Source organism: Rhinolophus sinicus, linkage group LG02, assembly GCF_036562045.2.
Source record: "Rhinolophus sinicus isolate RSC01 linkage group LG02, ASM3656204v1, whole genome shotgun sequence".
In the NCBI taxonomy this organism is placed as follows: domain Eukaryota; kingdom Metazoa; phylum Chordata; class Mammalia; order Chiroptera; family Rhinolophidae; genus Rhinolophus; species Rhinolophus sinicus.
The window spans coordinates 5,399,116-5,423,726 of record NC_133752.1 but is presented as its reverse complement, the minus strand read 5'-3'; the positions used below and the strand labels follow the sequence as shown (position 1 = coordinate 5,423,726).

Genomic DNA, 24,611 nt, shown 5'->3' with positions numbered 1-24,611 from the left:
TCCAGCCCCGTGGTTTTTCGGGCCCCAGCTGCTTCTGCAAAGAACTTAGTGAGCAAGCGGGGCTCAGTGGAGGAGCCTGACGGTCTGTGGGCGGAGGCAGTGGGGAAACTGCTGTGCTGCCTGGCCGGGAACGGCGCCTGAGCTGACCGGAACGACAGGCGAGCCGCTTGCGGAGCCCCGGGAGGTGGGCAAGCTGGGCTCATCCTGTGAGAGGCTGGGGCGCCCTCGGTCATGTTTTCCATGACTCGGTGCAGCCCCCAGGGCTGGCCTGAGCACAGAGGACCCCGGCCTGGTGTTTGCTGGGTGTGCGCGCCCTTCCCCACACACGGCGCTCCTGTTCTGCCACTGCCGGCGTCTGTGCGTCCCTTCCTTTCCCCACTGGCCGGTTCAGCAAAGGCACTTAACGAGGTCCAGGTCGTCTTTGGACCTCCCCTCGGGTGACACGCCAGGCAGCTTTCCTGGACCTCGCCTGCAGAGGACCAGGGGCTCCCTGGGAGCCCCCAGTGCTGTTCACGTGGATGTTAGCATCTCGTCTTGTCTGTCCCACAGCTGAGCTGTGGGTGCCAGGTGTCTGCTCACTGACTAGTTAGGACCAACTCCTACGGGGTACTGAGGGCTGGGCTAAGACAGGCACCTACCTGTCAAGGCCTGACTGCATGACTCTGGCGGTTCAGCTGTAGGTGTTTGAGCCCCCGGAGCCCCCGGGCAGCATGTTTCTGGAGCCGGTGCAGCCTCTACCTCTCCCCTCGCTTGGCTCCACGTGAGCAGGACAAGAGCTGTTCTCAGAACCGCTGTAGAGTTTGTGTTGAGTGCTGACGTGGGCCGGGGGTCCTGGAAACACCGCACCAGCTAAGCTGCTGGGAGCAGCCTGCTCTGGGCCAGGGGTTTTAGCCTCAAGAGTTTATGTGAAGTGCTCCATTTTTCCTGCTAATGGGGAAATTCAGTGCTCGTGTGGGAAGGGGGGTGGGTGGGAGTTGGTGCTTGGAACTTGGTGACAGGGTGGTGGCAGGGAGGGAAAGGGGGTGTTACTTTATCACGAATCCGAGGCAGATGCTACAGGCCTGGCATCAAGTTCTGTCTGTAGTACAGTTCCTCCCAGTGCCCACCCACCTGTCTCCCAAAAGGCTCTTACTCACACCTCAGTCATGAGATGTGGGGTGTGCTGTGCTGTAATGAGGGGCTGCTGGTTGCCTGGGGCGCAGGCAGAGGACTGCAAGGCAGCGGGGTCTGCAGACCCCAGGTGGGGGCCACCACGCGCACACCTGCATGTACCTGCATGTACCGGGCTGCACAGCTTCACCTGGTTTCTGTTGGGACTACAGCACGCCCAGGGGCGATGGGAGTCACTAGTTACTGTCACTGTACAAATGAAGAGCTTCAGTTCCTGTGTGATAAGGAAGTGCCCAAGGCCCCTGTGCCATTTAGATCCCCTACAGGGAGAGAAACACTGTCATCAAGTGAGTCTGCAGCCTGATGTCTTGGGTTTGCAGGCCTTGTAATGTGGTGCTCACCTGTGAGGGCGCTGACCCAGCAGCGGTCCTCGTGGAGGCGGCGGGCTCTGATTAACAAGAGGCTAGATGCTTCCTGCCTGAATCAGGCCCCCCTCCCGGCTGCGGCCTCGGCCAACAGCAGCAGGCCTGTGGGCCCCACGTGGCCCGGGCCCAGGGGTGACCGTGGCTCTCACCACCCCCCTCCCATTGTGTCTGCAGATGTGTCTGGGAAGCTGAGGATCTGGGATACCACGCAGAAGGAACACCTCCTGAAGTACGAGTATCAGCCTTTCGCTGGGAAGATCAAGGACATTGCTTGGACAGAAGACAGTAAGAGGATCGCAGTGGTCGGGGAAGGAAGGGAGAAGTGAGTCTCTGGCCTCGGCCCCTCCCTGCCCATGTCCCCTGCTTTGCTTTCTTTCCGGGGTGCCCCTGGTGGGTTGGGGTGTGCAGTGACATCAGTGCTAGCTGGGACTAGTGTACGATGAGTCCCCAGAGGTGCAGAGCCCTCCAGCCTCCTTCACAAAGGTGTGACCAGCGGGAGCCACTGAGTGGGCTTTGGCATAACAACGGGTGAGCCCCTCAGGGGTGGTCTCGGGGCCCAGGCCCTCTTTCTCCGTCTCTAGAGTCCTAGAACTCCAGCCGTCGTGCCACATCCCGGGAGCAGTAAGCAGGAAAGGGAGACTGCAGGAGGTCCTTCCCAGCAGCTGCCACAGGGCCACGCCTAGCTGGGCACGTCACCCCAGCACCCTTACTCAGGAAGAAGGGGCAGCTGGACACTGGGTAGGCGGCCCTCGGTGGCTGTGGCACCCACGGGTCTAATGACCAGCGGGTCAGTGGTGCAAGCCAGGTTTTCTTATTCCAAATGCAGTGAGGTTTCCTCCATGCTGTCGTCCCGCCCTGGGCCGTGGCAGGCGCAGGTCTTTACCTCCCTTACCGGGAGGCTCCTTTTAACGCAGGTTCTGGTAGGTATCACTTCACATCATTCCCGTAGGTCTTAATTCCTTTTTCATTTGGTTGCAAATAGTAACCAAAACAATACGTTTGCACTGAACGCCAGTCTAGAGCAAGGCATCGTCTCCTTTCTAGGAGAGGATGGTAACTGGTGTGTTTCCTGGTCCCGCCCAGTAAAGACTATTAGCCCACTGATGATGCCCTATGGCCGGTCCTCTGTCAGGTGCTTTCTAAGGCGCCTTCCACGTGGGAGGCTGGTTGGCGCTCGGCCGTACAAACATGGACGCCCAGTCCTTCCCAAAGGCTCGTGCTCTCTGTGCTTTCGGCAAATGCTGTGTAGAGCCGAGAGCCCAAACAGACTTCAGTGTCAGTTCTCTGAACGAGCGTGTGTGGAGCTCGGTCACGAGCGGGGCTGCAGCGCCAGCGCCCAGTCCCTTCCTTTGAGCACTGGCCGCTCAGCTGCCCGAGTCCCGTCAGCCTCCCAGGACTGATGTCTCTCTCCTGTGACTCCTCTCGTTGGTAAAGGTTTGGCGCCGTCTTCCTGTGGGACAGTGGTTCTTCCGTGGGTGAGATCACGGGACACAACAAAGTCATCAACAGCGTGGACATCAAGCAGAGCCGGCCGTACCGGCTGGCGACCGGCAGCGACGACAACTGCGCCGCGTTCTTTGAGGGGCCACCTTTCAAGTTCAAGTTTACAATTGGCGTAAGTGGACTCTGTCTGTCAGATGGTTTGAGGGTTAACTTTGAGGTTTGCACGTGAAGCCGGAGGGTGTAGACCCGTTAGATGTTGGTGGCAGAGAGGTCGCGGGCACACACCATTAATGTGTAAGCAGAAAGCAGGGCTCGCGGGGGGGGGGACCCCCACACACAAGTGGAGGAGCACACCAGCCCTGGGGCCTCCAGTTAGGGTGGTGTGGGTGTCCCAGCAGGAGGGGCCTGCGCAGGCTTCCCTCTGGGAGCTGTGTACTCCGGTGTGGGGCAGGCAGCCTCTCCGAGCCCTGTGACCGGCAAGCATCCTCCTTAGAAGGTGCCTTGTTAGCAAAGGGGAGCCCAGGGCTGGCGTCAGCCTGCTCTCTGGGTGTGCCACCTTGAGACCTGCTGAGCCACCAAAGTCACAGAGGAGGTGAGCTTCCAGGGACATCCACATCTGTTCCCAGTGCCTTCCTGGGAGAGATGCCGGGGCAGGGGCACCTCTGTGAAGTGACAAGTGATGGAAAGAATTAGATGATTCGCCCGGAGATGCCTGGTCTCAGTGCCTGGTGGAAGGTCAGGGTTTTGTGGTCTCAGTTCCAGTTCTGCACATGCTCCTGACTGGCACAGGGCCTAACCCCTGACCCTCTCTAGGCCTCACTTTTCCCCTCTGCAATGTGGGTGTGAGGGACGTCGGCATCAGAGCGTTTTCACCGTGAATTTGACCAGCGCACAGGTCTAGAGCGGTTCCGTGTCCCACCTCATCGAGGACTAAATGAGAGAATGTCCTTGAAGAGGCTCACTGGGGACGCCTGTTAACTTTGTGACAGTGCAGTAGATCATCAGTAGCAGGCAGGGTGTTGCTGCAAAGGACGATGGCACTGCCTCCGCGGGTCCCCAGAGGGCAGGCCTTGCACGGTGGGCAGAATTTTCAGACACAGATCTTGGCTCAGGTCCAGTTAGTAATGAGACGGGCTTCATTTCGTCCTGGGGCCACTGAGCAGGGCCTGGCTGGTGCCCAAGTGGCATGTGCCACGTGGGACGTGCCCTCCTCCTCCGGGGCCTTGTCGATGGCTTTGCTGAAGCCTGTGGTTCGTGGTCGGTGTTCTCTGAGTCAGGACAGGGACCCAGCAATGCAGTGACTCAGGCTGAGTCAGACAGCTGCACCCAGCGGGGAGGGAGGAAGATGAGAGGTCCCAGGGCCACAGGAGGCCGTCCTGGTGAGCCATGCCCATTCCCCGAGCCCTCACACGTCTGTTTGGTTCCACTGTTCTGGGGGTGGGCGGGCTCCTCTCCCTGCCTGGAGGGATGAGTTCCTCTTTGCAGTTGTGGGTAAAAGCCCCAGGAGCCAGGATTGGAGCCCAAAGTCAGCTCCAGCCTGTGCCCTCAACGTCCTGCCAACCTGCTCCATGTGCTCACGTGGCTGCAATACTCTTTCTGTCTCTGTTCTCCTTTCTAACCTAAGAGCCACCCCCACCAGGCCCAGCCCAGGAGTGTTGGGTAGAAAAGCTTGCCCAGCCCGCACCTGTCTCCACGGTGGGCGCACAGTTTACCTCCAGGTCTTCCTGTGCAGCCCATTGTGCGTGCATCCTGTATAGAGATCAGAAGGGGCTGGGAACCAAGGGACATGAATGGCAGCCAGTGCTGCAGCCGGCCGGCTCTGTGGCCTTCAGGCTGGTCGTGCCTCTGGGTGTCCCCAGGAAACAGGGTGATGGCGGCCGCCCTCCGCTGGCCCCACAGACCCATGGGAAGGACGTGAGATGCTGGTGGGCAGCTGAGTGTCCGTGAGGAGTTCCTGGGTCTTCCACTGGCAAAGACTGACGGGCTCAGCTGGCCTAGTGTAGAAGGGACGGGACTGCACTCGGGTCCCCACAGCCTCCTGAAATGACTTCTTATGGTGTTGATGACTTTTGTGTGCGTGTGTGCCCGGGGCCCTCACAACCCCAGAGTCAAGCTGTGGCATGCAGGACCAGGCAGTGGGCTGCCTGCCCATCCAGGGTCCAGCTCCTGCCACCTTCCTCTTGACCATGTTCATTAAGGCCACAGGATAAAGACGTGTGAGGAGCACAGAGGGGTCGAGCTCAGGTTGCCGCTTTGAAAAGAGGCGGTGTTCTGCATTTCAGTCCACGCGAACCCAGCTGATGTTGTGCGACCCTGTGAGGAAGTGAAGGCAGTTTTTCCAGTGAAGCAGAGTGACCATAGTTACTCAAGTGGGGCCGCCTGCTGGCCTGAGTGGGGGCCGCGGCACGTTTCCTTTCTGTTCGGCGTCCCCTGGTTTGCACCAGCTGCTCCTGTGCGCAGACCGAGAGTGTAGACTCCTGGTTCCTCTGGAGCTGAGTCATGGCTCGACTTGAGCCAGACTGCTGGCTTCCGCTCGGGCCCTCGGGCCAGCCTCAGTCCTTGCTGGCCTAAACCTGAAAGGGGCTTTAAAGAGGCTTCAGGAACCTGGGGTGCACGAACCTTCCACCTGGAGTGGGCCCCAGCACCAGCCTGTCCCCAAACCTACCCACATTTCACATGTGGTGGGCGACTCGGGAGGGGACTTCCAGGATCATGGGAGACCAGCGTGGGACGGAGTTCTTTGGGCAGCACTGGCACTTGGGGGGGCGAAGGTTCCCCTTTCAGCACAAAAGGGAGGCACGTGGGACCTTGCCTACTCCTGCCTCTGCCTTGAGGATTTCTTCCCGCCGAGCATGTCCCTGTGACAGACGGTGTGTGCAATTGCAGCCCCACAGAGCGTCTTTGCCTGCCTGGTCTGCGCACCTGGCCCACTGTGGCCTTGGCCAACTGTCTGTGCCTCCCTAGCCCCCTGCTTCCTCCTGCCAGGGGAGCGAGCTGGCTGCCTTGTGGCATCTGTGAGAGCTGTGTCCCCAGCTCAGGCCCCAGGTCAGTGAGATAGTTTGTGGCAAGTGAAATAAAGGCTTAGTCCAGTGTCAGGGGCCTCGTTTGCCCCCCAGGCCTGCTTGTCCGGGCTGAGGCTGTGTGACCTGGGAGTGGGAATGTCCCGCCACATCTGCCTAAGTGTCCTTGAGCAGGTGGAGCACACCGGTGGTGGAGGTGGCCCTGCTGGTCTCTCCACTGAGGTGTGTGGCACCGGTGGCCAGCTGCTCCACGACAAGCTTTCACCTGCCACCTGTGTATGGCGTTTACACATCACAGCTGGCTCTAAATGGGGTGTCCCACTTCCAAACAGTTTGGGGTGAGTTACCCCAGAAACTTCAGTCTTGGCTGTTACTAGAAGTGTTGCTTTCTTAGACAGTCAGTAAATTTTGATCTCTAATACACAAGCTTTTCTGGTGGTGGTTTTTTCCATTTCCTTCTGCCCCGTGCACAGGGCAGAAAAAGCAGAAGTTTCAGTTTTTCGTGTTTATCACGTGCCCGTTTTGGACCTGGCACTGGGCTGGGCACACAGAATGCCCTGGCCTCATCGTTAACCATCCACCCTCCCTTTTGTGTTGCTGGTCTTGCTTTTCAAAGTCTTGCTTTATTGTGTGCAGTAGTGATGGTCACGCGGGCAGCAGGGTGGGGCCCTGCCTCCTGGTCTTGTCGCCTTCCCTGTCTCCTGAGCGAACTGAGGCTGAGGGCAGGTGAGTGACCTGGCCACGCTCCCATGGACAGCGAGTACAGTGAGTGGCCCAACGAGGATTAGAACAAGCCTTTTGTCCCTTCACCTGGCCCTCTTTCTCCAGGGGAAAGTGTGACGGGGCAGGTATGTCCAGGCTGCAGAAGAGGCCGGCGGAGAGCGTCTCTGTGCTTCTCGGCCATGCTGCCCCTCGAGGCACGTTCGTGGAAACTGCAGTGTGAGGAGGAAGCCAGGTGTGGGAGGCGGCACATTCCAGGTCAGGGTGCCAGCCCATTGCAGAGCCCGATGCCAGGGCCACGTGCTGTGCTCGGGGAGGAGGTGATGGTAGCACAGCCATCTCAGCCTGTTTCTCCCTCCACCGGCGCCTGACAAGGTAACGAGGAGCTGGGCACAGAGCGTTTCAGCACGAGGCTTAGAAGTGGCCCAGCTTAAGGGGCCAGTGGGACCAGGGAGGGCTCGGGACGCCTGAGCTGAGTGGCTGGTCCCCGTGAACCCTGGAGTCAGGCCCTGGAGCCTAGTGGTCTGTACCTGTCAGTGGTACGGACTCAGGCGTCACTTACTGCCTAATTGCTGCACGCCTCGGCTTTCTCAGTGGTGGGAGGGAGGTGATGGTAGAGGGGGAGGTAGTGGTGAGCGCGTCGTGACAGTGGGGCTTCTCGGGAGCTTCAGTGAGTGTTGGCTGTGACGGGAGGGCAGGCAGGAGTAGACCAGCCACCCAGGACCTTCCCCGTCGGGACAGCCTGAGAGCAGAGGGAGGATGTGCAGGACGGTGTGGCCCCGCTGGGATGGTTGGGGGGCTGGGAGCCCAGCCCAGTAGGCAGCAGCAGGGCTGGGGGTCCGAGGAAGCCCCGGAGTCTGAACCCCCGTGATGCTTCCCCAGACCCATTCCTTCTCTGTCCTCTGGCATCACCTCCCTGTGGAATGGGCTATTTTTAGCCCTCCGTCTTTTGGTTAATGGGCTGTTCATACTCCCTCCCTTTAACTGGGCTATTTCAGGAGCAGACATCAGTCTCCTGCTCATTTGAAGACTTGGCTCAGATTGCAGGAAAAGCTGACAGGCAGGAGTTTCCAAAGTCACTCAGTGCCCTGTACTTGGGGGCGTCTCTCTGTCTGTCCAGCCTCCACTAACCCCTGGCCAGCAGGGCCCCTCCCAGGAGCCTGCATTGTTCCAGGGCTGGCGGTGGCACCCTGGTGGGGAGACAGACCAGACACCTCAGCACATGCCACATGCCCTGTCCGTGTAACATCGGGGGTTGCTGAGGGCTGTGCTTGAGGAAACGGTCCCAGAGAGACAGGGCAGGCGCTGATAGGAGAGGTGGCGGCCATGGCAGGATGGGCGGGCGTGGGCCTGGGTGTGTGAGGCTGGCCTTTCAGGGGGGCGTCCTGCCTTCTGGGAGCCGGGCTTGTTTAGGAGGACGCTCCCCTTCTCTCAGGGAACCAGTGAAATTGCCGTTTATGCTGCGTTCAGTGTTTCTGTAGCTCACAGCGGGTTCCTGATGCCGTGCAGAGGGGTAGCAGCCCTGTCAGCCCCGCGATCTGCCTCACTGTGCTGAGCCCTTTCGGCACCCCATTTCTCAGGGAGCCCTTCCTCCCTGGGCTGCCTGGCACTTGGTCAGCCACAGGGTCCCCGGGGGAGCCGTAGCTCTGGGGCCGCATCTCTTCTGGCCGAGAGAACTGGCCACGTGGGGGTGGGGGGGACACTGTGCCTGCCCATGCTCCCCACAGGGTGGTTCTGAGGCTTGAGAGAGAAGTGTGGAGGGTGGCTGGCTCCTTCACAGCCCGAGTGGACAGCAGAGTGGTAGCAGGAGACCTGAGGAGTTAAGGATCTGACCTCTGGGTGACTCCCCGCCAGAAGTCCCCGGCCTGCCAGCCTCCTGCCTGGAGCCCAGAGCTGGCGCAGTCGAGAGCTCTGGACGAGAAACTAGAGGCCAGCTTCTCACGGCCCAGCCTCTCCGGGCCTGGTTGTCTCCTGCCACAGCCCCTCGGTGGTAGGACGGGGGGCATGTGGCCGTGGTAGAAGCTGAGCAGTTAGGGGCCCGAGAGCCCAGATGGAAAGCTGGCTCGTTTTCAGCTTGGTTCAGGTGGGTGGATCGCACCTGCTGGGAAGCTGTGTTCTCCAACTGTGCGTGCCTAGAACTGCTGGAAATGGCATGTCCACTGTACAACAGAAGGATGTCGGCCTTACCAACGGGGTGCAGACACAGGAAGCCAGAAGGCGCAACCCACTGCTGAGCGGGGACACAAGGGGCCGCAGGGGCGCCTCGTCAAGCCTCCATGCTGGGAGGCGGGGGGTGGCAAAGGGCTGGCCCCTGTCATGGGTGCCGGTGATGCCCGCATGGAAAACAAGCCAAGTCAGCAGTGGTCAGTCACGGTGGTCCTGTCCTTGGGGTTCTGAAGCTTTCGTCTTCTTCAGTGGGCTGGGGGGGGTCTCTGTGCCCCAGCTCCTGCTGTAGGGCCAGGTATTGGCCTGACCCCCCGTGGGTGGATGTGATCCCTTAGGAGGGGGCCTAGAGCAAGATGGAGCTGCAGCTGCCTCTGACCGTGTCAGTTGAGGGAAGTGGTTTAATTGGTGACAAGTGGGAAGCGCAGGCTTGCTTTGTACCTGAGCTCTGGGGTCGCATCTCTTCTGGCCAGAGAGGATTCAGTGTGAGGGTGCTGGGAGCACCTGGTCTGGGGTCTCCACAGGTCGGCGGCCTTGAGCCACCACCTAAACCATGTGCTTCTGTGGGGCGAGCACTGCCTACACCAAGGAACCCCGTTCCTGCTCACGGCATGTGTTTTGCTGACCCTCCCTTCCCGTTGGACTTTGCAGGGACATGGTTCCTCTGGTCCCTGCTCTGGGGCGCCCTGCAGAGGACCTCACACCCGACTTCTCTCCCGGCCTGGGCTTCCTCGTCAGTGTCACAGGCACCGTTCCCTTGTGCATCACAGACAGTGTCTGTTCCGTGTGCTGGTTCCCTAGGGCTGCCGGGGCAGCACTGCCAGCTGGGCAGTTTGCACAGCAGGAATCCATGCAGCGGAGGAGGCCGGGAGGCCGTGCTCTCTGAGCTTCCTGTCTGTCCATGTCCACATCTCTCTTCTTATAAGGTCGCCATTCATTGGAGTAGGGCCCACCCTAGTGACCTCATCTTAGCTTGATGACATCTGCAAAGACCCTGTTTGCAAATAAGGTCACATTTGTAGGTTTCAGGACTTCAGTCTTTTCGGGTCCCAGTTCAACCCATAACATTAAACAGACACGTGCAGGTCCTACCACACGAGCATCTCCCGTTTAACATTAAGTCAGTGCTTCCCACTGGAGGGGACTGTGGAGGCGGGGTGTGCACTGCGTCTGTTTGTCCTGAAGGTTAGTGCCCATACCCGTGGGGGCAGCTAACCCTCCACACTCCCATGTGTGCTTGCAGCTGGGGCGGGAGCCAGGCGTGCTGGCAGCTGTGCATGTGGGGTTTCTAGAGGACTGTTCTCTGGCACGAACCCTTCTTGATTGAGGGAACAGTGAGTTCGTTTATTTATTCAGGTGAGGGAATCACCTTTGGAGGTCATTTCTCACCTACTCAGATTCTTATTCCTCATGAAATTCATTTCCATTGCTTAATGTCTTTAAAACCTCAGTAGTTTGCCCACCTGCTGTGTGCTGGGCCTGGGCCTGGTCTGGGAACTCAGGGAGGGGGCCTCAGGGTCCTGGCAGGCAGGAAGCTTCAGGGTTCGGGGCTTGAGGCCCACTTAGCGGCCCAGAGGGAAGAGGGAGGTTCTGCCTGCACAGCTCGGGGAACACGTCACAGCAGAGGGAGGCTTAGCTGGAGGCCACAGGGCCTTCCAGGCAGAGAGATGGGCCTGGGCTGAGGCAGGCCGGCCACACCGGGCCTCCCCGCTGAGGCAGGAGCTACTGGGGACTTGGTTAAGCTCTGAGGTCTTCCTGTGGACGGCAGTTCACAGTCGTAGTAGTAGCTGTTCGCGACAGGTTGTATATCTCAGAGCACTTGCCTGAACCTCCTGTCGTCAGGTGGGTGACTGTCCACTTTCCCACAGGACCACAGCCGCTTCGTCAACTGTGTGCGATTCTCTCCCGATGGAAACAGATTTGCCACGGCCAGCGCTGACGGCCAGGTGAGGGCTGGGGCTGGGCTGGGGGTCCCTGAGGTGGGGGCTCCTCCGATTGTCCCCTGTGACTGCTCAGAACAGACAGACTAGCTGTGCCAGTCTCAGTGTGTGGAACTTAGGAAACTCCCTCCTTCCCACCTCCTGGAACGAGGCCCGGTCATGGGGCTGTCACCAAAGCACAGGACACACGGCTCTCTGTCTCCTCTTAAATGGAGCTTGGAACTCAGTCTGGCAGCACCTTTTTAGATTCATCCCCTTTTTTGAGTCACAGTGGGAACTCTGACAGCAGTGACCGATAAGAAAGGGCTCATTTAGCGTGCTAGCTGCTGAGAGCATTCACACATGCGCAGGTAATCCACGTGCATTTTTATCTTCTGAAAGATATACGTCTATGATGGGAAGACGGGCGAGAAAGTGTGTGCACTGGGAGGAAGCAAGGCCCACGACGGAGGCATTTATGCTGTGAGTATGGCTTTGTGCTTCATAACTTGTCTCTGGCTGTGGTCGGGCCATATCTGCGTTTGCAGTCATCTGAACACATTTTGCAATTAGAAGCTTTAAAGCAGGGGAGGTGGTACAGAGCCGCAGGGTCACGTAGAAAAGGTGACGTGGCCTGGACATTGGTCCCACTCTTGCCCTGGCGTGCTCCAACGCCTCCTGGTTTCCCCCGGCTCAGACATGGGGCTGTGGACAGGCTGCTTTCTGAGGCCCCTTCCCACTGAAGTTCTCTGACATGGGTCACACTGTTTCTTTTGAGTAGATTAGTTGGAGTCCTGATAGCACCCATTTGCTTTCTGCTTCCGGAGACAAAACCTCTAAAATTTGGGACGTCAACGTGAACTCGGTCGTCAGCACGTTTACCATGGGCTCCAACGTCCTGGACCAGCAGCTGGGCTGCCTGTGGCAGAAGGACCACCTTCTCAGCGTCTCCCTGTCTGGGTACATCAATTACCTGGACAAAAACAACCCCAGCAAACCCCTGCGGGTGATCAAGGTAAGGCCGCACCAGGGATGGACGGCCCTACCTTCAGGGGCGGCTGGGAGAAGGGAGGGCTGACGGCTGGGCCTGCAGGGTGTGGCACAGCGGCAGGACGCTCGTTGCTTTTTGGGGGTGAGTTTAGCAGAGACTTGAGATCAGCGGTGGTTCCATCCTGAGGGGATTGGCCTCCCTCAGTTACCAGCTCACAGGCTATGACACACTGAGCTCCAAGACGGTCAATAGAGCGTCACGGCAGATGGGGGGTGGGGGGGCAGCGAAAGCCCGAGGAGGAAGACCGGCGGCCTTGGAGCTGGACCTGGACCTCGTGTGGGATTTGAACATGGGAGTGAGTGTGAGGAGACATTCGGGGTCTGTGTGGTTAGAGCAGGGAAGGCATGAAGGATAGGGCGTGGAGGGAAAGGAACTTAGAGAAGTGATGGCGCCTGAGGTATGGGGGCCTCCAGTGCTGGGCCAGGAGTCTGGGCAGGGAGCGCTGGGGGCATGGGAAGACCCGCCACCGGAGTGCTTCCTCGGGCCATCTGGTCACCGGGGTCTGACCCAGTGTTCCCTCTGGCTGGGCGTCATGCCTGTCCCTCTGTCAGCCCTGGTGATTTTGTCATCACAGGAAACGTGGCCACACCAGGAGCTCCTGCGTCCTGGGGCCGCCCACTGCAGACCCTGCCTCTGCCGGGGGGTCGGGGGTGTCATCATCTAATGTGGGAGCGCAGGGTGGGCCTGTTCTTGGATGACCCTCTCTAGGACCCAGAACCACAATTTCCGGGGGGGGGGGGTCAAAACCGGGCTCCATGTGTCCCCCCTCCTGGCAGCTAAGCCCCCAGGGTCATTTTTAGCCACTGCAGGTGGCAGGCCATAGTGTTTCTTGCCCAGCTGCTCTCAGCTGTGTGACTGGCTCCCGAGGTCCAGCTAGGTGGATGCTCACTGCATCCCCTCCAGGTGGGGGCGTTGGTGACAGGAAGGGCTGACCCAGTGCAACAGCCCCATGGGGCCTTCCTGCCACCCTGTGCCATCTGCTCACGAGGGGTGCTTAACTAGGCCCTGAGGGCATTAGGACCTCAACAGGTTCTCAGCCCAGTGTGATGAGGATGAAATGGAGGATAAAATGAAAGTGTGACAGCCTGACACAGCTGGGGGGAGGGGGCAATCACATCGCTGGGCCTCCAGGTGTGACAGCAATTGCTTGAGAGATGCAGGCATTGCTGTCAGTCCATTTCCTCTGCCCAGAAGAGCAGCTTCTCATGAGCTGTTCACCCCCACAGTGGGCCCCAGGTGGCTGTCCCACGTGTTGTCTTGTGTCTGTTGGCACCCTGGGCCTGACTGCTCCTGCTGCTGTCACTGCCACGGATGGCACAGGCACTGAGGGCAGGGTTCCTGTTCCTTCCCCAAGTCTGCTGGGGGAAGCTCGTGGGCTTTTGTAGTTGTCAGGAAAGAAACTCCCGCGCCACACACGTGGCTCCCCAGGCTGTTTGTGCCAAGTATGAGCTGCGTGTGAGCCAGGAGGGGGAGTCAGAAAGCGGCTCTCAGCCCGTGCTCGGGAGTCACCTGGGAGCTTCCACTCGGGCGATGCCTGGCTGGCCGCGAGCGCTTCGGTCAGATGGCTTTGAGCTGTCGTCACTCTCAGGACGGTCCCAGGTGGTCCTGCTCATTGAGCTGGAAGGTGCACCAGAATCTCCTGGTGGCCGGCTTGTTAGACACGGTATCTGGGCTGCATCCCCCGCACTCAGAAGGGGCATCTCGCATGTCTCACAAGGTCCCAGGGGAGGCCGCAGCCGTGGCGTCGCGTTGAGCGCAGGATCTAAGTCCCGGGCTGCGCAGAGTGAGACCCAGAGAGGCCAGCGCTCTAAGGAACAGGGCTGGCACATCACTGTCCCGGAAGGAGACGTGCGGTGGCCATGACCCACTATGCACATTCACTGCCTCTTCAGTCCTGAGAACTGGGTGACCCTTTCTCTGAAGATACAGACCACATCATGGCAACAAATGGAACTCCACGGAACACTGCAGTTCCTGGAAGGAAGCCCTGTGTGGGAATCATGCCCGCGGGCCGTGGAGCACTGCTGATAAAGAACAGGGCGTGCCACCTGCCTTGGGGGGGGGGGGGCGCTGGTTAGACCAGCCCAGGAGCAGTAACAAGAGAAGCTCTGTGCCCACCAGCCCCTCCCCACCCACCATACCACTGTCAGTTGGGGAGGCTTTGGGTGTCTGTGGGGGCCAGAGCCCTCGGACAGCTCGGGTAGGGAGCAAGGTTGGGAGAGGAGAAGCCTCAGCCTGGGGCTGAAGCTGGAGTGGTGAGGAGTGATTCTGGGTGAGAAGCATGTGGGTCTGTGTGGGTCCCCAGGTGGCCTGGAGGTCCCCTGGCACGTTTGTGAGACTGATGCTGTTTCTGCTGCTTCCTCTCCTTTGAGGCTCAGCCCCAGGAGGGGGCTGGTCCTCGTTCATGTTGAGTGTGAGCAGTGATTGGGGTGGGGGGGGGGTGCCTGGGTCAGGCTGCACAGATGGGGTGCTCAGCTGCTGGGGTTCCAATTAGACCCATGTCCTTGGCCTGGTGGGCGTCAGGTGCCTTGACGGGAGTTGCTGTATGAGGAGGGATTGCCCAGATGGTCAGTGGGAAAAGCTGACGAGGGCTGGTGAAGGAGATTCAGACCCACCAGGCTGCAGGGTCTCCGCACACATCAGCTGTGCCTCTTCCTCACGCCCGGCATAGTTAGCAGAGCAGTTGGCAAGTCACAGAGGCGGGCTGGCTTGTCCTCAGCTCACCCTGCCCTGTCTGTCTCCTCCACAGGGTCACAGCAAATCAATCCAGTGCCTGACAGTGCATAGAAACGGCGGCAAGTCCTACATCTACTCTGGGAGCCACGATGGACACATTAATATCCTTTGACTCAGAGCTGGCTCTGGAGCCACGGGCAGGAGAGGTGGGAGTTTCCTGTTCCCACAAGAGGAGGCCAGCCAGCTGGCAGTAGCCAGTCCGAGCAGCCGCGGCCACTGACATGTGCCTGGGTCCATGCTCTGGCCACGCTCTTGACCTGATGGGTCACTTCTTGCTATGCAGCCTTGAGTGGCTGCTGGCCTTCTCTGCCCCAGAGCTGCTGCTTCTCCCTGTAGTGACACTGCTGGCCTTGTCCCTTCACAAGCAGTACAATTATTGAGTCTTAGATTCAGAAAGACTTGGAACCTTTTAGTAGAACCCCCTCTTGTTTGAAAAATGGGGAACCAGCTCAGATGGCTCAAGTGCCTTCCCCAGGGTCACAGGGACCGGACCCCAAATCTCCTTTCTCCTGGTTGGGTCCTTTGCAGCCCCTCTGAGACAGTCCCTGGAGGCGTGTGTGGCAGCCCTTAACCCCGCGCCCCACCCCACACCCCCGTGTGTGTCCCGGGGCTAGTAACCCCACCTCCCAGGGCATCTTAAACATTGGGGCAGGCATCTAGGATGCCCGGGCACCAGGCCTGGCTCCCAGCGGGAGCATCATCGAGCTGCCTTTGTGTGAATCGTTTCCTGGTCTCCGTGCTGCTGAACCTTCTGGAAGGATGTATCCAAGAACTCCCTGTTTCTCACGCCCCTCCCAACCTGCCTCGTCTCTACAGGGCTTCTCAGTTTTCACGAGGTCCAGTGTGGGAGGTCTCCCCACAGTCCTGGGAGGGGAGGGCAGTACGTCACCCTCTGCCCTGTGAAGTGTAAGGAGATGGAGGATATAGTCAGAGAGAAGGCGCTGGAATCTACTTCTGTCTTGGAGTCGTGGTCAGGCCTGCTCTGCTGCACCGTCTCACACCAGCTGGCCCCACGCCGCTCTCCTCCCTGCTCGTCCCCGCCCCGTGTCAGTGCACCTGGACACTGGCCTCCGACATGTCATTTCCTTCCGTGGCCGCCTGGGGTTGCCATCATAGAAGTCGTCAGTGGAATGCACAGTGGTTTCCTCAAGGGCACAGTAACCTTCACTGGAAATGAGATTCTTATTTGTTGATGTAAATGGAAAATCTCATACCTTAAAACACACCTCACACCCAAGCACCTGGAGCTCACAGTTCACAAAACGGCCCTGCAGAGGTGGGTCAGCTGGGCGTTGCCTTGTGGCACCTGGGCAGCCCCGGGCTTGGCAGTGGGGCAGAGCCAGCGTCCTGCTGAGGGTCATGGACTCAACAGCAGGTTCCAGAAAGCAGATGGCGCGTTGGCTCAGTTACACAGCGACTTCCTCCTGAAGCCTCTGGGAGGCCCGGGTGCATCACAACCACAACTGGCTCTCCACGTTGGGTTGTGATGTGTGCACACCCTCCGTGCTGCGATCTGCTCAGCTGGGCGGTGTGACTGGGCAGGTTGGGGTATACACGACCCGCTAACCCGGGTGGGCACAGGGAGTTCTCCTCAGGCCCGGTGCTCGCTGGCCTGTCCCTCGTGCTGCCTGGGACAAGGGACTGGCCCTGGCTCCCCGGGGGACACACACCACATCCTGGAGGGTCCGGCTCTTCCTTAACTGGGCCCCACATTATTGGGATTCCGAGACGGGGGAGAACGACTCCTTCGCTGGGAAGGGCCACACGAACCAGGTGTCCAGGATGACCGTGGACGAGGCCGGGCAGCTGGTGAGCTGCAGCATGGACGACACGGTGCGGTACACGGACCTCACGCTGCGGGACTACAGGTGCGTGCGTGGGGGACGGGGCCAGGGGCGCCTCAGCCGCTACCACTTGCGACAGGTTTTCTCTGCTCTGGTCACTTCCATCCCTGAGCCCTCACTGTCCTCACCGAGCCCTCAGCCAGGAGCTGAACTAGTGCAGAGACATCAGGTTTAGACTGGGAAGCTGGGCGGCACCCCCACCTCGGCTGGCCTCATCAGTAAGGGAAGGTGACCGAGGAACCAGTGGCCCTGAGAGGCAGCTGGCACATGGCAGCTGCTCCACAAGGACAGATAGGCACCCAGGAGATGGGAGCGAAAGGCGGTATCAAATTTGTTTTGCTCTGCTGCCACTGACTGACAGTCACTGGAGCCGGGGTGGTTGCTTTAACAATTAATCTGCAGCTTTCAGGTGAGGGGAAGGAGAGGGCAGGTCCACGTACCTGCCTATGAAAGGACAGGCTCGGCCTCCAGTGCCCACACCCCCAGGGGGCCCTCCCCGGCCTCACTCTCTGTACTTACGTAGACCCACTGTCCTGCGGAGATGGCAGCCTGGTGGTGACCCTCACACCAGGCATGACCCCTAACCGCAGGGAACACGTGCTGTGTGGGCCTCACCGGCCGGCCTGCCTGGGCGTGTGAGGTAGCTCAGCCTCAGGGTAAGTGCAGCAGCCGCCCCAGAACTCAGTGTGCAGGCCCCGGCCCTCTTTCTGCTGCCCCGTGGTGGCTCCGGCATTGTCTTCCCGCTGGGGGCCTGCTGCCTCCCTGAGCCTGAGCCGAAGGGCAGAGCCATGGCCTGGTCACCTTGTCGCAGGTGCCTGTCTGTCCACTGAGCCTTTGGGACTCCACCCTGGGCCCACTTAAGTGGAATTTTCCTCAGTTTGCTATTTTCAACAAGTTTTTGTGTGCAAATATTTCTAGGGTGTGTTTCGTAGTATTAGCCAAAAGTAAACATAACATGATTTTCACCTATTAACAGTAACAGATTAGTTATGACTGGGCGTGGGGGGGGAGCAGAGCTCAGTGCTGCCGGCACCCAGGCAATGCCAGGGTCTTCGGCTAACAGAAGTGGGGACAGCAGTGGTGACGGGATGCCATCTAGGGTGGCGGGTACTTACCAGAAATAAGTAGCAACAGCATCGACTCCCTTTGCTTCTTCTTGCCACCCCCTTCTGACGCCCCAGCACCCATCGCGATTTCCAATCTTCTCCCAGAGTCTCTGAGTCGTCTTTCACCCCCTCCCATGTTCAGCAAACTGCTCCTTCTATGTAGGTGGCAGTAGAATTTCCTTCTAAACCACCTGAGTGGTTGGGGGTTTGCACTCTGTGTGTAATACCTACACTGAACCCCTGAGAGAGAGAAGTAACGTGTTTTCCCTTTTCGCTGACAGTGGACAGGGAGTCGTGAAACTGGACGTGCAACCCAAGTGTGTGGCTGTGGGCCCTGGAGGATACGCGGTGGTGGTGTGCATCGGCCAGGTACGGGCCCTGCCGCAGTTCGCGGGCTGCGGGTAGCTGTGCGCTGTGCCGCCTTGTTCCACTCCGGTGCTGACAGACATTTTTATCAAGCACTGTTTGTGCTATGCTGAGGACGTCACACGTGCTCACTCACTTCCTAGCAGTCCTGTCAGTTACGTGCGGCGTCATCCCCTTCTCACAGGCGAGGAAACAGGCACAGAGGGGCAAGTTGTTGGCAAAGGGCAGAGCTGGGATTTGAACCCGGGCAGCCAGGTCAGAGCCTGCACTCGCGCGTCAGGCCACCCTGTGTATCCATCGGCCCTGAGTCCGGCGGGAGGCACAGCAGGGGTGGCTCTGTCTTCACTAGTGTTCGTGTCCTAGCCCTGCAGCGTTGGAGCTGTGTGACTTCTCACCCTCTCTGAGCTTCTGTTTTCTCATCCCTAGCAGCTCACAAGGGAGGATTATAAGAAAGGACGGTCAGGCTCCTTTCACCTTAGGAAATTGCTTTCATTAACACGGAGGCTAAAGCGTAGAGTGATCTGGTGACTTCCCCAAGGCCACACGATGGCAGGGGCACCCGGCCACAGTGGCCTTGGCTGTTCCAACTCCATAGCCTTGTTCTCATTCAAGACAGTGAGGTCTCTACATGCCTTCTCTTCAGGAATTTCTGGAACGAAGCGCCCTTGACTGAGACCCAAGCCTGACCCACTTTATACAGACGGCTCTGTAGCAGACGCCGTCTGTCAGCAGACCTGGGCATCCCAATGCGTGAATCAGAGAAGGCAGGTGTGACCGAGCCCCTGTTGGCACGAGTGACAAATTCTGCAGAAAGCTGCCGTTCAGGACCCATAGCCCCTCCTCCATTCTGTGAACTTAATTGCTTCAGGGAGAATGGATTCCCTGTGTCCTAGATAACACGAACTGTCTGCCAGGCAACTACTGCAGACAGCCTGGGTGGTCAGTGGGGGTCCAGAGGAATAAGTGTCTTGGAGGCCTGAGTGAAGCTGGGGGAGAGACCGGAAGCGTCCTCTAGGAGGACCAGCTGGCGGTGCTTCTCCGAGGAGGGGGCTCTTCCCGGCCTGTGTCAGAACACCTGGCCTTTGCAGGTGAGAATGGGAGCAGGCTTGGGGCCCAGGTGTGAGCTCTGGCTCTGCTCCGAGCTGCGGGGCTCTGGGCATGTGGCAGGCGCTGTCTGTACCCCGTTACCTCCTCTGCACAATGAGGAGGTGATCTGCCGTCTCCTAGGGATGTAGCTCATCAACATTCTCAGCAAAGGGTGTGGCTCGCGCTCCGTGGACATCAGGGCTGGTTCAGAGCCTTGTCACTTGTGTCCTCTTGAACCCCACGAGAACTCTGTTCAACACAGTGCAGTTATGGTGCCCGATGTGCAGCTGGAGGAGCTGAAGTTCAGGCATCAAGTGGCTTCCCAAGGAGTCAGTACTAGTAGTGGTGAGAGCAGTGAGCACACACAGTGATGACGTGATGAGAGTAAGAGCAGTGTGGACTGCCATCCTGTGACGGGACTGTCACTGTCCCCACTGACTGACAGGGAGGAACACAACCCGGGGTCCTGGGGCTGAGGCGGGGGCACCGGCCCACCCGCCCCCGACAAGGTCAGGATGGAGCCCAGAGCTGGGCTAAGTGACGTGCCCAGGTCTCCCGTCTAACGCTGCCTGTGTGTGTGTCCCCAGATTGTCTTGCTGAAGGGTCAGAAGAAGTGCTGCAGCATCGACAACCCCGGCTATGAGCCCGAAGTGGTGGCAGTGCACCCCGGTGGCGACATGGTGGCTGTGGGGGGCTCGGTAAGGCCCGCCCCCAACGCCCTTGCCCGGGGATGTCGAGGCAGTTTGGGGGTGACACGTGCTGTGTGAGGGCAGGGCTGCCGGGCAGGCTGGTCCTGGGTTTGTCTCCTGTGGTGGCCACAGGCAGGTGCAGGGGCACCACCTGCCCCGGGTGACTCCCTTCCCTTCTCGGTCCATCCCATTGCTCCCCGTCACCACCCTCACCGATCCACCCCAGCAAGTGTGACAGTTCTCAGGGTCAGGCCCAAGCTGCTCCCTGCCCTTCCAGCGAGGTGCCTGACGTGCATCCACCCAGTCAGGCCGCCGGAGCACAGGAGGAACCACCCACATAGATGCCCGGCTGAGGAGAGCTGGGCAGACGTTGGCCATGGGCCTCCCTGACTCTAGGAACTGGGGCTTGGGGACAGCCTATGGCTGAGTTGCATGAGCCTGCAGAAAGAGCAGGTGTGCCTTCCCTGAGAAGGGGCTCCTGGGCCAGCTCACAGATGGGGAGTTCACCAGACGGAGGTTTCACCAGAGGGAGCCAGGTGTCTGAAGGAGCCTGCTGGGTCCTGGGGACGGGGGACAGTTCAGGGGGCAGGTGCCAGGGAGGTGTTTCCCAGAGATTGGGCCTGTCAGTACCTGCACTGGAACTTTCTGGAGTATTTGTAACATATGCAGACTCCTGAGCACCCAGACACACAAGTCAGAGTGGGGGACGCCCGGGACCCCGCACTGCCCCCCGAGAGAGAGAGGGTGGCTCACTGCCCGGTCCCTGCAGGACGGGAATGTCCGCTTGTACTCCATCCTGGGCACCACGCTGAAGGACGAGGACAAGCTCCTGGAGGCCAAGGGCCCGGTGACGGACTTGGCGTATTCCCATGACGGTGCTTTCCTCGCGGTGTGCGACGCCAGCAAGGTGGTCACGGTCTTCAGCGTGGCCGACGGCTACTCGGTGAGTGGGCAGTCTGTCGGTCTCCGTCCCCAGACTGGGCAGGGCAGGGCAGGTGGCAAGTGGGGGCCGGGGCTTTTCTCTCCTGTCATCGCTGACCAGGTGGGTGCACAAGACCAGGCGGCATCATTGCTTTTAGAGTGTGAGTGACGTGGGACAAGGCACTGCCACCCAGGAGCCTGTGGTCTTGTTGGGGAGATAGATCACAGTGGCCAGAAAGTCGGACCTGGGCAGGTGGCATCGGGGCCGGCTGTGGAGATGGGCTGGCTGGTTCAGCTGGAGGCCTGCTTACATGCATTACTGGCCTCCAGCGCTCTTTCCTGTGTGTGGAGGGGCTGATGTGGGGTTTTTCTTCTCTCGTTGCCATTTGAGGTCAAGTGCAGACCATCCCGACACTGCCTTGCACTCGGGCAATGGGAGGGGCTGGTGAGGGGCTCGTTCTGCTCCATGCAGATGGGACGGAGGGCGAGAGTTCACGTTCCGTCACCAGAGCTGAGCCCTAGACAGCTCCCGGCGGTTCACAAACGAGACTGCTTTGCGGGGTTCAGGCCCTTGCTTGGTGTGACCGCTGGTGTGACCGCAGCAGGCAGCACAGGTCCTGGAGTCCTGTCCTTGGGCCCACCCCCACCCCCAACACCTGCGGCAGGTTTCAGATCTACAGGGAGTTGAAATAATTTGCCAGCTACACTCCCATTAACATTTTACTATGTCACATTATCACCCATTCAGTAAACTAGTTTTTGGTGCATTTAATGTACATTATGGGCCATCTGCACATTTTCCCCTAAATACTTCGGCTTATTATTAACTAGAGTTCATCTATTGCTGTAAAATGTACATATGACGGAAGGCAGAGGTGAATGAAAGTACAAATTCGCATGCATTCACCTGTAACCCCAACCTCCATCAACACAAAGTGCCCCCCCAGGTGCCGTTCTGCTGGCACCACATTGATCCCACTTCAAGTGATTTCAATCGCATGTAACAGGCCTCCTTTAAGATACTGAGTAATCCGTAAGAGTGGAATCAGCCACAAAGGCTGGAGTGGGCAAACTTGAGAAAGAAAATCATGGTTAAGTTGACTGTTTTTAGGACTAAGAACTAGGTGGGACGCTTTGAAGAAAACGCATTCCCAAAGTGTTAGAAACCCCTAGTGACACAGGGCTTCAAGGCTGAGACTCACTGTAGAAGTAGCCCGCTCAAAGCCTGTGGCCGCCCAGGCCACCCTTGGCCCCGGGGCAGAGGGCGGAGTGGCCACCTCCATCTCCACATTCCTCATGGGCATTTCTGTCTCCTCCCTGGGCTGGGAGCTCCAGGGTGAGTGGGAGACGCGCTGTGATTGACGGCTTGCAGGGGCCTCGGGGCGGGACAGTGGCTGCCTCGATGCTGGGCTTCACTTCTGAGTAGCAGGCACCTCGTGTTCTTACGAGGAGGCCGTCACTTAGGACGCGTCGTCACTGTCACCATGAGGGTTAGGTGAGATGATGCCCTCGCCTGGCCCCTGACCTACCACCTCTATTTTCAACTTGCAACTAGGAGAACAACGTTTTCTATGGACACCATGCGAAGATCGTCTGCCTCGCCTGGTCACCAGACAACGAGCATTTTGCCTCTGGTGGCATGGACATGATGGTCTACGTCTGGACCCTGAGTGACCCCGAGACCAGGGTCAAGATCCAAGGTGACTCCCGCACCCGCCTGAGCTCCCCCAGTGCCATTCCCAGCCGCTGGTCCCAGGGCTCCAGTGTCCTCCTGGGCTTCTGGGGAGGCCACCCAGAAGGGCAGGTAGAGCCGTGCCTGTCACTCTTCTCCGTCAGAGCCCGGGGACAGCAGGTGGTCTCCGTATGCCGGACACGTGCAGTTGCAGGGCCACTCTTGCCATCTCTTTCTGTCTCAGTCTGTCGAGGCTGCTTTAACGGAATCCCAAGGCTGGTGGCTCAAAAGCAGCAGATTTGACTTGCTTCCAGTTCTGGAGGCTGGAACCCGAGGTCGGGTTACGGGGAGGGCCCTATCAGGAGGCCGGCTTCTCGCGGGGTCCCCACATGGTGGGAGGGCTGAGGAGCGCTAGTCTCTGAGCGCTGCTCCCAGTCATGACCTAAGCTTCCCGTCGCATCCCCTGGGACTAACAGGTTTTCACCTCAGTGCCCAGGAGAAGCATAATGGAGCCTCAATGCACTGTATGTTTTTCTAGCAGCCACGTTTAAAAAAGAAACATAATCTAACATACTACGTCCACGTGTGACAGTAGCTCACGTCACAGGCTCTACCATCCCTTGTGGCTCGTGGCCCCAGGTGTGACCGCCGGCGAGGGCAGTGCCCCAGTGTTGTGTGGCGTTGAGGGCGCCTGCTCCGACCTCTGTCACTCCAGACTGTGGTCCTGAGAGAGTGCGGGTCCTCGGGGGCCCTGTTGGATTTTGACACGGGTGGTCATGTCTTCCTTGTGTGAGGTGTATGGAGGCACAGAGACGCGGCCTTGGCCTTCAAAGTGTTCTTTTTTCTTAGATGCTCACCGGCTCCACCATGTCAGCAGCCTGGCTTGGCTGGACGAGCACACGCTGGTCACGACCTCCCACGACGCCTCTGTCAAAGAGTGGACAATCACCTACTGAGGACCCCCCCCTTCGGATGGACCGAATCAGGGACTAGCGTCTAACCGCCGCAGAACGTCATTTCTCTAAATAGCTCTGTAATGCCCCCGCGCCCCCGCCCCACTCAGGAGGGAGGCGCCCCAACTCCCAAGCCCGCATCTCTGCAGGGTATTCGTATCTGTACACGTCCTTCTGAAAGCTTTAGACAGTGACAGTTTGCACATAAAAACAAGGTGAGCACTTAAACTGTGGAGCATAACTCACACCCCCGCCCAGTGCAGCCTGCGCGCGGAACATTCCAGAGGCAGAGCCTCGAAAGCACACAGACCCGCTCCCGTGCCTCCTGCCGTCCATCAGGAGACTGTCCCACCCCCACCTGCAGACCGAGGCTGCGCTGGGAGGAGGGCGCGCCGTGCGTTCAGCGGAGTTCTGTGTGCACAGGTGTCACCTGGTCCCGGAGTGTGTGCCACGCCGCGTGGTCACCTCCAGAAAGCCCTTCGGCAGACAGGCACACACGTGACCTTGTATTTCACTGTCAGTTTTTGTGCTTCATTTTAAGAATGGACTCGTGAGGCTTTGTTTTTTTTTGTTTCTTTTTTTAAAACGTGTCCTAACTGTTGCCTGTCATTGTTTACAAGCGCGTGGTTCGAGGGCGCCGTCTCCAGGATTCCAGAGCCCTCGACTGAGGTGTGTCTTGGCACCATTTCACTGTCAGGCTTTGATGTTTTCCCGTCTTTCTTTTCCCCCTCCTGCCCCCAAAAGCAAAGATTAATTTAAAGGTAAAGATGAAGTCACTGTAACCTGTCATCCTTTTCACCTGCCGTTTCTTTTTCAGTGCAGAAATTAAAAGTAAGTATAAAGCACGGTGATTTGGAGTTTCTTTGCGTGTGTCGGAATCACTGGTAAATGTTGGCTGAGAGCAATCCCTCCCTCCCTGCACTTGTGAAAACACTTTGAGCGCTTTACGAGAGTAGACCGAGAGATAATTAAATATCTTTTCTCTTCATTGTGGATCGCTGACTCTGTGTGGTGGGGGCACGTGGGGTGGGGGCACACGGCCCCTCGTGGCTCTGGGTGTCTCACCTGCAGTGTCAGGGAGACGGCTGGGGAACCGAGAGTGTTGGGTCACCTGTTGGTGAGAGAGAGGCTCTTGGATGCATTCCCATCCCCACCACCAAATCCCTGCGACCTGGATCACCTCACCTGCCTTCTCTGGGCCTAAATTTCTTTGTAAATGAAAGCGTTGGACCCTTATTCCATCAGTCCACTAAGGTTTCATTATCAACACAGCAGAGCTTGTCTGTCCTAAGCTGACTTACAGAAAGAAAGGATGGGATACATATTGGGGCTGTGAGCAGTGTCTCCCCGAGTGCATCAGTTTCCACGTGTAAAACGGGGGTGATGA

General features: G+C 58.8%; 1 protein-coding gene across 1 annotated transcript in view; it reads left to right on the top strand.

Moving 5' to 3' along the window:
• The window catches only part of WDR1 (WD repeat domain 1), a 36,317-nt gene extending 12,105 nt beyond the window's left edge, over positions 1-24,212 (top strand). The window contains exons 4-15 of the mRNA XM_074321372.1: positions 1,710-1,857; positions 2,970-3,150; positions 10,750-10,827; positions 11,203-11,283; positions 11,582-11,815; positions 14,601-14,690; positions 16,301-16,455; positions 17,819-17,906; positions 19,577-19,687; positions 20,448-20,621; positions 22,155-22,299; positions 23,121-24,212. Of these exons, the coding sequence (XP_074177473.1) occupies positions 1,710-1,857; positions 2,970-3,150; positions 10,750-10,827; positions 11,203-11,283; positions 11,582-11,815; positions 14,601-14,690; positions 16,301-16,455; positions 17,819-17,906; positions 19,577-19,687; positions 20,448-20,621; positions 22,155-22,299; positions 23,121-23,227 (1,592 nt within the window). The 3' untranslated portion in view covers positions 23,228-24,212. The remainder of the gene's footprint in view (positions 1-1,709; positions 1,858-2,969; positions 3,151-10,749; positions 10,828-11,202; positions 11,284-11,581; positions 11,816-14,600; positions 14,691-16,300; positions 16,456-17,818; positions 17,907-19,576; positions 19,688-20,447; positions 20,622-22,154; positions 22,300-23,120) is intronic.
• Positions 24,213-24,611: the final 399 nt, after the last annotated feature.